We start from the raw sequence: 12,429 nt of genomic DNA, 5'->3' as shown, positions 1-12,429 counted from the left end.
CATCAATCAACAAAACAATCATCCCCTAAGAAATCAACTGCAAAACCATGCACTCCAACCACTTTGACACATTTCATCTTAGGCAAAGACTTCCCCACCTCTTTTCTCTTGACCAACCCATTTTCCATGACTCTCTCCCCAACCCAATTACCAAACATCTACTAACTTCTCATCAAACACATTCAACAGTCCTTCAAGATACTCACTCAATCTCATCCTCACCTCATCACTACCTGTTACCACTTACGCATTTGCCCTCTTCACCAATGTTCCCATTTTTTCTCTAATTTTTCAAATACTATTAACCTCCTTATGAATCATCTTATTCTCCTTGAGGTTTTCTGATACTCACTCACCGCAGCTCCAATTTGTCCTCTTTTCAACTCCTGCAACTTCTTGACCAACTGCAACTTTCTCTAGTACATTTCCCAATCATTTGTACTCCTTTCAGTAAGTACTGCCCATATACCTCTTTTTTTCTTTCAACTTTACCTCATTATTCCATCACTCATTACCCTTTGTCACCTGCCCCCTCTCACCAACTGCATTCTACACACTCCTCTTGCAATTGCCAGCACTGCTTCCCTAAATATTTTCCATTCTTCGCCCAATCCCCAAGCTTCATTTGCTCTTATCTTTTGCCATTCTAAACTTAATCAATTCTGGCATTTCTTCCAATAAGTTTCTTGTTCAAGCTCTCACACATATAGTTTTCTCTCTTCCAAAAACCTCTACAAATCTTCACTCTAACCTCTACCAGGAAATGAACAGACATCCCACGAACTGCCCCTCTCAGCAAATTCAAATCCAAGTCTATTAAGCATGCCCATTAATTAAAACATAATCCAGTAATACCCACTGACCATCATTTCTACTCAACCTCACATACTTATGTATGTTTCTCTTTTGAAACCAGACAATACTAATCTATGGTCCTTTTTCAACACATAATTGCACAAGCTGCTCACTATCTCTATTCACCTTACTGAATGCCCCATGTTCCCCTTAAATTACCACATTACTCACTTTCATATTCAAATCATCCATCACTAATAACTGGTCACTTGCATCAAAACACATTCACTCAGCTGCTTCTTTCAAAACACTTGTCTCACTACATAAACTGGGTATTACATAACCTCCTATGCATAGGAAGGGCAATGAAATTAAAAATTATACCAACCTGGGGTAGTAGTGACAGTCTGAGCATTGGTAGGCAAAGTAGTGGTTGCAGCAATCATCTGACCATTCTGAAGTAAGAGAAACTGGGGAACTTGAAGACCCACCTGAAGCAAAAACAGATGATAAAAAACATGTAAGTGACATCTACAAAAACAAACACATAATGCATCTTCCATTTCCCACTCAAACTATCCAGCACTTAGTCCATGTACTACCCCTCAGGTATCAAAACCCATGTAAAACTTTTTACAATATATCCTGAACTTTACTTGAAGTTCATCTGTATCTTTAATCACTCCGCTTCAATTTTAGTCTCCTCCATCATCCTCCTATCGCTATATAATCACAAAAACCCTTATCCTGGAGATTTTGCAACTCCAAGACTGTGCTAAAATCAGCGGCAGGGAAAGGACAGACTCCTTTAGGGAAAGAAGGTCTTTGGTAAGATTGTACTCTGATGATACAACCCTGTAAAAGGTAACTTTCCACTCATGGTATAACCAGTAGCTGAGAGTCTGGTAATGCTCCATCTCATAACATGTTAAACATCTATACCTTCTTTCCCTTTTTTTTTGTTTGTTTTTTGTTTTTGTTTATATAACATTCTTACTTCATAAAGTTCCTTTATACTGAATGCTCTTAGATCCCTCGTACATTCATTCCCCAATGAATGAAGGCCTCAATGAATGAAGGGGTTACCATTCTTAAATCAATATTCCATACAGTGATACCCATTTACTCATTGACTTACCATTCCTTACCTTGCCTACCTGCCCCAAAAGTCCATTCCACAATAAAACAGGGAGATAAGATGCTAAAGGAGAGAAAATCTCCAAAATGCACTATCACTGGAAACCTTTTCTAATATCATTACCTAGTGAGAGATACAAAATAAACTGTAAATTAATAAAATTAGCATTCATAACATCGTTAATGTACAAAATTACAAACTAGAGCATTTCAATATCAAATGGATATCATCCATTGTCATATTAACACATTCAGTCTTACATTAAGACCAATACTTTATCGGCCTTTTCATGTTATTGGCACAACTACTATTGATGGATGATTCTTACTAATTCTAGGAAGATTTTGATACTGTTTTACTAAATGAGAAAATATTTCAAAATTTACTAGAATATTCATTACTGTTAATAAATTCATTGTAATTGAGCCGGTTCTTCATTTATGTGAAATTACATAAATACTGTTATTACTACATCATTTTTTCAATCGAGCTGGTCCTTCATTTCTCTCTAGTCCTTTTAATGAAATTCCATAAAAGGAGACTTCATAGATTGGGGAAAAGGTATACTGCTTCACTCCACCTAAAACTCATTCATCCATCTCCTTTTAGACATCTTTCACAATCATCCTTTCTACATCTGTTTCCCCTTATGCTCACATCACCCAAGAATCCCAATCTAAACGTATTATTAATAATAACTTTATTATTTATTTATTTTATTTTGCTTTGTCGCTGTCTCCCGCATTAGCGAGGTAGCGCAAGAAAACAGACGAAAGAATGGCCCAACCCACCCACATACACGTCCACACGCAAATATACATACCTATACATCTCAACGCATACATATATATATATTTTTATTTTATTTTATTATACTTTGTCGCTGTCTCCCGCGTTTGCGAGGTAGTGCAAGGAAACAGACGAAAGAAATGGCCCAACCCCCCCCCATACACATGTATATACATACATCCACACACGCAAATATACATACCTACACAGCTTTCCATGGTTTACCCCAGACGTTTCACATGCCTTGATTCAATCCACTGACAGCACGTCAACCCCGGTATACCACATCGCTCCAATTCACTCTATTCCTTGCCCTCCTTTCACCCTCCTGCATGTTCAGGCCCCGATCACACAAAATCTTTTTCACTCCATCTTTCCACCTCCAATTTGGTCTCCCTCTTCTCCTCGTTCCCTCCACCTCCGACACATATATCCTCTTGGTCCATCTTTCCTCACTCATTCTCTCCATGTGCCCAAACCACTTCAAAACACCCTCTTCTGCTCTCTCAACCACGCTCTTTTTATTTCCACACATCTCTCTTACCCTTACGTTACTCACTCGATCAAACCACCTCACACCACACATTGTCCTGAAACATCTCATTTCCAGCACATCCATCCTCCTGCGCACAACTCTATCCATAGCCCACGCCTCGCAACCATACAACATTGTTGGAACCACTATTCCTTCAAACATACCCATTTTTGCTTTCCGAGATAATGTTCTCGACTTCCACACATTCTTCAAGGCCCCCAGAATTTTCGCCCCCTCCCCCACCCTATGATCCACTTCCGCTTCCATGGTTCCATCCGCTGCCAGATCCACTCCCAGATATCTAAAACACTTCACTTCCTCCAGTTTTTCTCCATTCAAACTCACCTCCCAATTGACTTGACCCTCAACCCTACTGTACCTAATAACCTTGCTCTTATTCACATTTACTCTTAACTTTCTTCTTCCACACACTTTACCAAACTCAGTCACCAGCTTCTGCAGTTTCTCACATGAATCAGCCACCAGCGCTGTATCATCAGCGAACAACAACTGACTCACTTCCCAAGCTCTCTCATCCCCAACAGACTTCATACTTGCCCCTCTTTCCAAAACTCTTGCATTTACCTCCCTAACAACCCCATCCATAAACAAATTAAACAACCATGGAGACATCACACACCCCTGGGTTGATTAGAAAGGGTAGTGAGTGGTGGGATGAAGAAGTAAGAGTATTAGTGAAAGAGAAGAGAGAGGCATTTGGACGATTTTTTCAGGGAAAAAATGCAATTGAGTGGGAGATGTATAAAAGAAAGAGACAGGAGGTCGAGAGAAAGGTGCAAGAGGTGAAAAAAAGGGCAGATGAGAGTTGGGGTGAGAGAGTATCATTAAATTTTAGGGAGAATAAAAAGATGTTCTGGAAGGAGGTAAATAAAGTGCGTAAGACAAGGGAGCAAATGGGAACTTCAGTGAAGGGCGCAAATGGGGAGGTGATAACAAGTAGTGGTGATGTGAGAAGGAGATGGAGTGAGTATTTTGAAGGTTTGTTGAATGTGTTTGATGATAGAGTGGCAGATATAGGGTGTTTTGGTCGAGGTGGTGTGCAAAGTGAGAGGGTTAGGGAAAATGATTTGGTAAACAGAGAAGAGGTAGTGAAAGCTTTGCGGAAGATGAAAGCCGGCAAGGCAGCAGGTTTGGATGGTATTGCAGTGGAATTTATTAAAAAAGGGGGTGACTGTATTGTTGACTGGTTGGTAAGGTTATTTAATGTATGTATGACTCATGGTGAGGTGCCTGAGGATTGGCGGAATGCGTGCATAGTGCCATTGTACAAAGGCAAAGGGGATAAGAGTGAGTGCTCAAATTACAGAGGTATAAGTTTGTTGAGTATTCCTGGTAAATTATATGGGAGGGTATTGATTGAGAGGGTGAAGGCATGTACAGAGCATCAGATTGGGAAGAGCAGTGTGGTTTCAGAAGTGGTAGAGGATGTGTGGATCAGGTGTTTGCTTTGAAGAATGTTTGTGAGAAATACTTAGAAAAGCAAATGGATTTGTATGTAGCTTTTATGGATCTGGAGAAGGCATATGATAGAGTTGATAGAGATGCTCTGTGGAAGGTATTAAGAATATATGGTGTGGGAGGAAAGTTGTTAGAAGCAGTGAAAAGTTTTTATCGAGGATGTAAGGCATGTGTACGTGTAGGAAGAGAGGAAAGTGATTGGTTCTCAGTGAATATATATATATATATATATATATATATATATATATATATATATATATATTATATATACACACACAGACATATACATATATACACAGGTACATAATTCATACTGTCTGCCTTTATTCATTCCCATCGCCACCCCGCCACACATGAAATAACAACCCCCTCCCCCCCTCATGTGCGCAAGGCAGCGCTAGGGAAAGACAACAAAGGCCACATTCGTTCACACTCAGTCTCTACCTGTCATGTAATAATGCACCAAATTAAAGCTCCCTTTCCACATCCAGAACCCGCAGAACTTTCCATGGTTTACCCCAGATGCTTCACATGCCCTGATTCAATCCATTGACAGCACGTCGACCCCAGTATACCACATCGATCCAATTCACTCTATTCCTTGCCCGCCCTTCATCCCCCTGCATGCTTTGGCCCCGATCACTCAAAATCTTTTTCACTCCATCTTTCCACCTCCAATTTGGTCTCCCACTTCTCCTCATTCCCTCCACCTCCAACACATATATCCTCTTTGTCAATCTTGCCTCACTCATTCTCTCCATGTGACCAAACCATTTCAAAACACCCTCTTCTGCTCTCTCAACCATACTCTTTTTATCACCACACATTTCTCTTACCCTATTATTACTTACTCCTTCAAACCACCTCACACCACATATTGTCCTCAAACATCTCATTTCCAGCACATCCACCCTCCTCCGCACAACTCTAACCATAGCCCACACCTCGCAACCATATAACATTGCTGGAACCACTATTCCTTCAAACATACCCATTTTTGCTTTCCGAGATAATGTTCTCGACTTCCATACATTCTTCAAGGCTCCCAGAATTTTCGCCCCCTCCCCCACCCTACGATTCACTTCTGCTTCCATGGTTCCAACCGCTGCCAGATCCACTCCCAGATATCTAAAACACTTTACTTCCTCCAGTTTTTCTCCATTCAAACTCACCTCCCAATTGACTTGACCCTCAACCCTACTGTACCTAATAACCTTGCTCTTATTCACATTTACTCTTAACTTTCTTCTTTCACACACTTTACCAAACTCAGTCACCAGCTCTGCAGTTTCTCACATGAATCAAACACCAGCGCTGTATCATCAGTGAACAACAACTGACTCACTTCCCAAGCTCTCTCATCCCCAACAGACTTCATACTTGCCCCTCTTTCCAAAACTCTTTTGCATTCACCTCCCTAACAACCCCATCCATAAACAAGTTAAACAACCATGGAGACATCACACACCCCTGCCGCAAACCTACATTCACTGAGAACCAATCACTTTCCTCTCTTCCTACACATACAAATGCCTTACATCCTCGATAAAAACTTTTCACTGCTTCTAACAACTTGCCTCTGACACCATATTTTCTTAATATATTCCACAAAGCATTTCTATCAACTCTATCATATGCCTTCTCCAGATCCATAAATGCTACATACAAATCCATTTGCTTTTCCAAGTATTTCTCACATACATTCTTCAAAGCAAACACCTGATCCACACATCCTCTACCACTTCTGAAACCACACTGCTCTTCCCCAATCTGATGCTCTGTACATGCCTTCACCCTATCAATCAATACCCTCCCATATAATTTCCCAGGAATACTGAACAAACTTATACCTCTGTAAGTTGAGCACTCACTTTTATCCCCTTTGCCTTTGTACAATGGCACTATATAAGCATTCTGCCAATCCTCAGACACCTCACCATGAGTCATACATCCATTAAATAACCTTACCAACCAGTCAACAATACAGTGGGGGTTGTTATTTCATGTGTGGCGAGGTGGTGATGGGAATGAATAAAGGCAGACAGTATGAATTATGTACATGTGTATATATGTATATGTCTGTGTGTGTGTATATATATGTATATGTTGAGATGTATATACATGTGTATGTGGGTGGGTTGAGCCATTCTTTCGTCTGTTTCCTTGCGCTACCTCGCTAACGTGGGAGACAGCGACAAAGCAAAATATAAATATATAAATATATAAATATATATAATAATGTGTTTGATGATAGAGTGGCAGATATAGGGTGTTTTGGTCGAGGTGGTGTGCAAAGTGAGAGGGTTAGGGAAAATGATTTGGTAAACAGAGAAGAGGTAGTGAAAGCTTTGCGGAAGATGAAAGCCGGCAAGGCAGCAGGTTTGGATGGTATTGCAGTGGAATTTATTAAAAAAGGGGGTGACTGTATTGTTGACTGGTTGGTAAGGTTATTTAATGTATGTATGACTCATGGTGAGGTGCCTGAGGATTGGCGGAATGCGTGCATAGTGCCATTGTACAAAGGCAAAGGGGATAAGAGTGAGTGCTCAAATTACAGAGGTATAAGTTTGTTGAGTATTCCTGGTAAATTATATGGGAGGGTATTGATTGAGAGGGTGAAGGCATGTACAGAGCATCAGATTGGGGAAGAGCAGTGTGGTTTCAGAAGTGGTAGAGGATGTGTGGATCAGGTGTTTGCTTTGAAGAATGTATGTGAGAAATACTTGGAAAAGCAAATGGATTTGTATGTAGCATTTATGGATCTGGAGAAGGCATATGATAGAGTTGATAGAGATGCTCTGTGGAAGGTATTAAGAATATATGGTGTGGGAGGCAAGTTGTTAGAAGCAGTGAAAAGTTTTTATCGAGGATGTAAGGCATGTGTACGTGTAGGAAGAGAAGAAAGTGATTGATTCTCAGTGAATGTAGGTTTGCGGCAGGGGTGTGTGATGTCTCCATGGTTGTTTAATTTGTTTATGGATGGGGTTGTTAGGGAGGTAAATGCAAGAGTTTTGGAAAGAGGGGCAAGTATGAAGTCTGTTGGGGATGAGAGAGCTTGGGAAGTGAGTCAGTTGTTGTTCGCTGATGATACAGCGCTGGTGGCTGATTCATGTGAGAAACTGCAGAAGCTGGTGACTGAGTTTGGTAAAGTGTGTGGAAGAAGAAAGTTAAGAGTAAATGTGAATAAGAGCAAGGTTATTAGGTACAGTAGGGTTGAGGGTCAAGTCAATTGGGAGGTGAGTTTGAATGGAGAAAAACTGGAGGAAGTGAAGTGTTTTAGATATCTGGGAGTGGATCTGGCAGCGGATGGAACCATGGAAGCGGAAGTGGATCATAGGGTGGGGAGGGGGCGAAAATTCTGGGGGCCTTGAAGAATGTGTGGAAGTCGAGAACATTATCTCGGAAAGCAAAAATGGGTATGTTTGAAGGAATAGTGGTTCCAACAATGTTGTATGGTTGCGAGGCGTGGGCTATGGATAGAGTTGTGCGCCTGAGGATGAATGTGCTGGAAATGAGATGTTTGAGGACAATGTGTGGTGTGAGGTGGTTTGATCGAGTGAGTAACGTAAGGGTAAGAGAGATGTGTGGAAATAAAAAGAGCGTGGTTGAGAGAGCAGAAGAGGGTGTTTTGAAGTGGTTTGGGCACATGGAGAGGATGAGTGAGGAAAGATTGACCAAGAGGATATATGTGTCGGAGGTGGAGGGAACAAGGAGAAGAGGGAGACCAAATTGGAGGTGGAAAGATGGAGTGAAAAAGATTTTGTGTGATCGGGGCCTGAACATGCAGGAGGGTGAAAGGAGGGCAAGGAATAGAGTGAATTGGAGCGATGTGGTATACCGGGGTTGACGTGCTGTCAGTGGATTGAATCAAGGCATGTGAAGCGTCTGGGGTAAGCCATGGAAAGCTGTGTAGGTATGTATATTTGCGTGTGTGGACGTATGTATATACATGTGTATGGGGGGGTTGGGCCATTTCTTTCGTCTGTTTCCTTGCGCTACCTCGCAAACGCGGGAGACAGCGACAAAGTATTTAAAAAAAAAAAAAAAAAAAAAAAAAAAAAAATTATGGATCTGGAGAAGGCATATGATAGAGTTGATAGAGATGCTCTGTGGAAGGTACTAAGAATATATGGTGTGGGAGGCAAGTTGTTAGAAGCAGTGAAAAGTTTTTATCGAGGATGTAAGGCATGTGTACGTATAGGAAGAGAGGAAAGTGATTGGTTCTCAGTGAATGTAGGTTTGCGGCAGGGGTGTGTGATGTCTCCATGGTTGTTTAATTTGTTTATGGATGGGGTTGTTAGGGAGGTGAATGCAAAAGAGTTTTGGAAAGAGGGGCAAGTATGAAGTCTGTTGGGGATGAGAGAGCTTGGGAAGTGAGTCAGTTGTTGTTCGCTGATGATACAGCGCTGGTGGTTGATTCATGTGAGAACCTGCAGAGCTGGTGACTGAGTTTGGTACAGTGTGTGAAAGAAGAAAGTTAAGAGCAAATGTGAATAAGAGCAAGGTTATTAGGTACAGTAGGGTTGAGGGTCGTCAATTGGGAAGTAAGTTTGAATGGAGAAAAACTGGAGGAAGTAAAGTGTTTTAAATATCTGGGAGTGGATCTGGCAGCAGATGGAACCATGGAAGCGGAAGTGAATCATAGGGTGGGGGAGGGGGCGAAAATCCTGGGAGCCTTGAAGAATGTGTGGAAGTCGAGAACATTATCTCGGAAAGCAAAAATGGGTATGCTTGAAGGAATAGTGGTTCCAACAATGTTGTATGGTTGCGAGGCATGGGCTATGGATAGAGTTGTGCAGAGGAGGGTGGATGTGCTGGAAATGAGATGTTTGAGGACAATATGTGGTGTGAGGTGGTTTGATCGAGTAAGTAATATAAGAGTAAGAGAGATGTGTGGAAATAAAAAGAGCGTGGTTGAGAGAGCAGAAGAGGGTGTTTTGAAATGGTTTGGGCACATGGAGAGAATGAGTGAGGAAAGATTGACCAAGAGGATATATGTGTCGGAGGTGGAGGGAACGAGGAGAAGTGGGAGATCAAATTGGAGGTGGAAAGATGGAGTGAAAAAGATTTTGAGTGATCGGGGCCAAAACATGCAGGGGGGTGAAGGGCGGGCAAGGAATAGAGTGAATTGGATCGATGTGGTATACCGGGGTCGACGTGCTGTCAATGGATTGAATCAGGGCATGTGAAGCGTCTGGGGTAAACCATGGAAAGTTCTGTGGGGCCTGGACGAGGAAAGGGAGCTGTGGTTTCGAGCATTATTGCATGACAACTAGGGACAGTGTGAACGAATGGGGCCTTTGTTGTCTTTTCCTAGCGCTACCTCGCACACATGAGGGGGAGGGGGATGTTATTCCATGTGTGGCGAGGTGGCGATGGGAATGAATAAAGGCAGACAGTGTGAATTATGTGCATGTGTATATATGTATGTGTCTGTGTGTGTATATATATGTGTACATTGAGATGTATGGGTATGTATATTTGCGTGTGTGGACATGTATGTATATACATGTGTATGGGGGTGGGTTGGGCCATTTCTTTCCTCTCCTTCCTTGCGCTACCTCGCAAATGCGGGAGACAGCGACAAAGCAAAATAAATATAAACATATAAAATCATTCCATATTCTTTAATTAACTACTCACCTAGGAAAAACTTGTGCAAGTAATAGTGTGCCATGTACCTATAACAGCATACTAATTAGTAAAAAAATAGCAAATACTTGGGGAGTTTAAAGACAACATACATGGAATGAAAATATTACTGATGCTGTTGAGATCAAATCTACCAAGGAGATAGAATCAGTTTTTTCTTGAATACATGATAGTAAAGAAAGAAATAAAAGGTGGTAGGTAGTGGTTGGTAGGCAGCGAATGACCAGGGAGTGATATTGCCAGTAATACCTGTCTCGGTATCAGGAGAGTTAGTGACAGCTACTTGTGAGTCAGCACTTCAGTGATTGTCAAAATGCACAACTCTGGCTCAGGTAGCTCTCTTTTCTTTGTCTTCTTTTCTTTATGTCTTAACTACACATGAACTAGTGGCATTCTCTCCACAAACACAATCTCTCCTTGTTATAATGAACACCTGACAACACTTAAACTAACAGAGCTCATCCTTTTAAAGTATAGATTTTCCTGCAGTTTGCACTATGTGCTAGCCCTGCCTTTTAGCAAAATTGTAGAGCAAGTAAGAGCAATAGATAGAAGTAGTAGGTAAGAACACTTAGGCAGGAGTTTTAGGTAGAAATATCAGGTAGAAGCTGTAGGTAGGAAAATTAGGTAGATGTAGTCAATAGGAACATTAGATGGGAGCCTCTGCAAACAATACACTAGAGTTGCCCTCTCCCAATGGCCTGTTATAGGTGAGGGACTAAAGGCTAAGAAGCGGCACTGGAGTTCACTAGTTATAGACTCTACTGCCGTGGTCACCTCCTTGAGGTAGTTCAAGGTGCAAAGAGGCAGGAGAGATATAGATAGATTTTTTTTTTTTTTTTTTTTTTGCTGTCGCTGTCTCCCGCGTTTGCGAGGTAGCGCAAGGAAACAGACAAAAGAAATGGCCCAACCCACCCCCATACACATGTATATACATACGTCCACACAAGCAAATATACATACCTACACAGCTTTCCATGGTTTACCCCAGACGCTTCACATGCCCTGATTCAATCCACTGACAGCACGTCAACCCCGGTATACCACATCGCTCCAATTTACTCTATTCCCTGCCCTCCTTTCACCCTCCTGCATGTTCACGCCCCAATCACACAAAATCTTTTTCACTCCATCTTTCCACCTCCAATTTGGTCTCCCACTTCTCCTCGTTCCCTCCACCTCCGACACATATATCCTCTTGGTCAATCTTTCCTCACTCATTCTCTCCATGTGACCAAACCACTTCAAAACACCCTCTTCTGCTCTCTCAACCATGCTCTTTTTATTTCCACACATCTCTCTTACCCTTACGTTACTTACTCGATCAAACCACCTCACACCACACATTGTCCTCAAACATCTCATTTCCAGCACATCCATCCTCCTGCGCACAACTCTATCCACAGCCCACGCCTCGCAACCATACAACATTGTTGGAACCACTATTCCTTCAAACATACCCATTTTTGCTTTCCGAGATAATGTTCTTGACTTCCATACATTCTTCAAGGCTCCCAGGATTTTCGCCCCCTCCCCCACCCTATGATCCACTTCCGCTTCCATGGTTCCATCCGCTGCCAGATCCACTCCCAGATATCTAAAACACTTTACTTCCTCTAGTTTTTCTCCATTCAAACTTACCTCCCAACTGACTTGACCCTCAACCCTACTGTACCTAATTACCTCGCTCTTATTCACATTTACTCTTAACTTTCTTCTTTCACACACTTTACCAAACTCAGTCACCAGCTTCTGCAGTTTCTCACATGAATCAGCCACCAGCGCTGTATCATCAGCGAACAACAACTGACTCACTTCCCAAGCTCTCTCATCCCCAACAGACTTCATACTTGCCCCTCTTTCCAAAACTCTTGCATTTACCTCCCTAACAACCCCATCCATAAACAAATTAAAAAACCATGGAGACATCAAACACCCCTGCCGCAAACCTTCATTATAAAAAATAAAAGGCAAAGAAGGAGGGATAGTGGCTTTTCAATTGCAGTAAAACTTAAAGTTTCGTGTACTAAAGGAGGATGAA

General features: G+C 41.8%; 1 protein-coding gene across 4 annotated transcripts in view; it reads right to left on the bottom strand.

Annotated features, from left to right (window-relative positions):
* The window catches only part of LOC139754812 (uncharacterized), a 218,887-nt gene that overhangs the window by 183,595 nt on the left and 22,863 nt on the right, over positions 1-12,429 (bottom strand). For all 4 annotated transcript variants that reach the window (XM_071672651.1, XM_071672652.1, XM_071672653.1 and 1 more), the window contains one exon: positions 1,184-1,286. In XM_071672651.1, the coding sequence (XP_071528752.1) occupies positions 1,184-1,286 (103 nt within the window). The remainder of the gene's footprint in view (positions 1-1,183; positions 1,287-12,429) is intronic.

This window comes from Panulirus ornatus, chromosome 17, assembly GCF_036320965.1.
Source record: "Panulirus ornatus isolate Po-2019 chromosome 17, ASM3632096v1, whole genome shotgun sequence".
In the NCBI taxonomy this organism is placed as follows: Eukaryota; Metazoa; Arthropoda; class Malacostraca; order Decapoda; family Palinuridae; genus Panulirus; species Panulirus ornatus.
The sequence above is the reverse complement of the archived record's forward strand: the minus strand, read 5'-3'. Positions and strand labels throughout refer to the sequence as shown.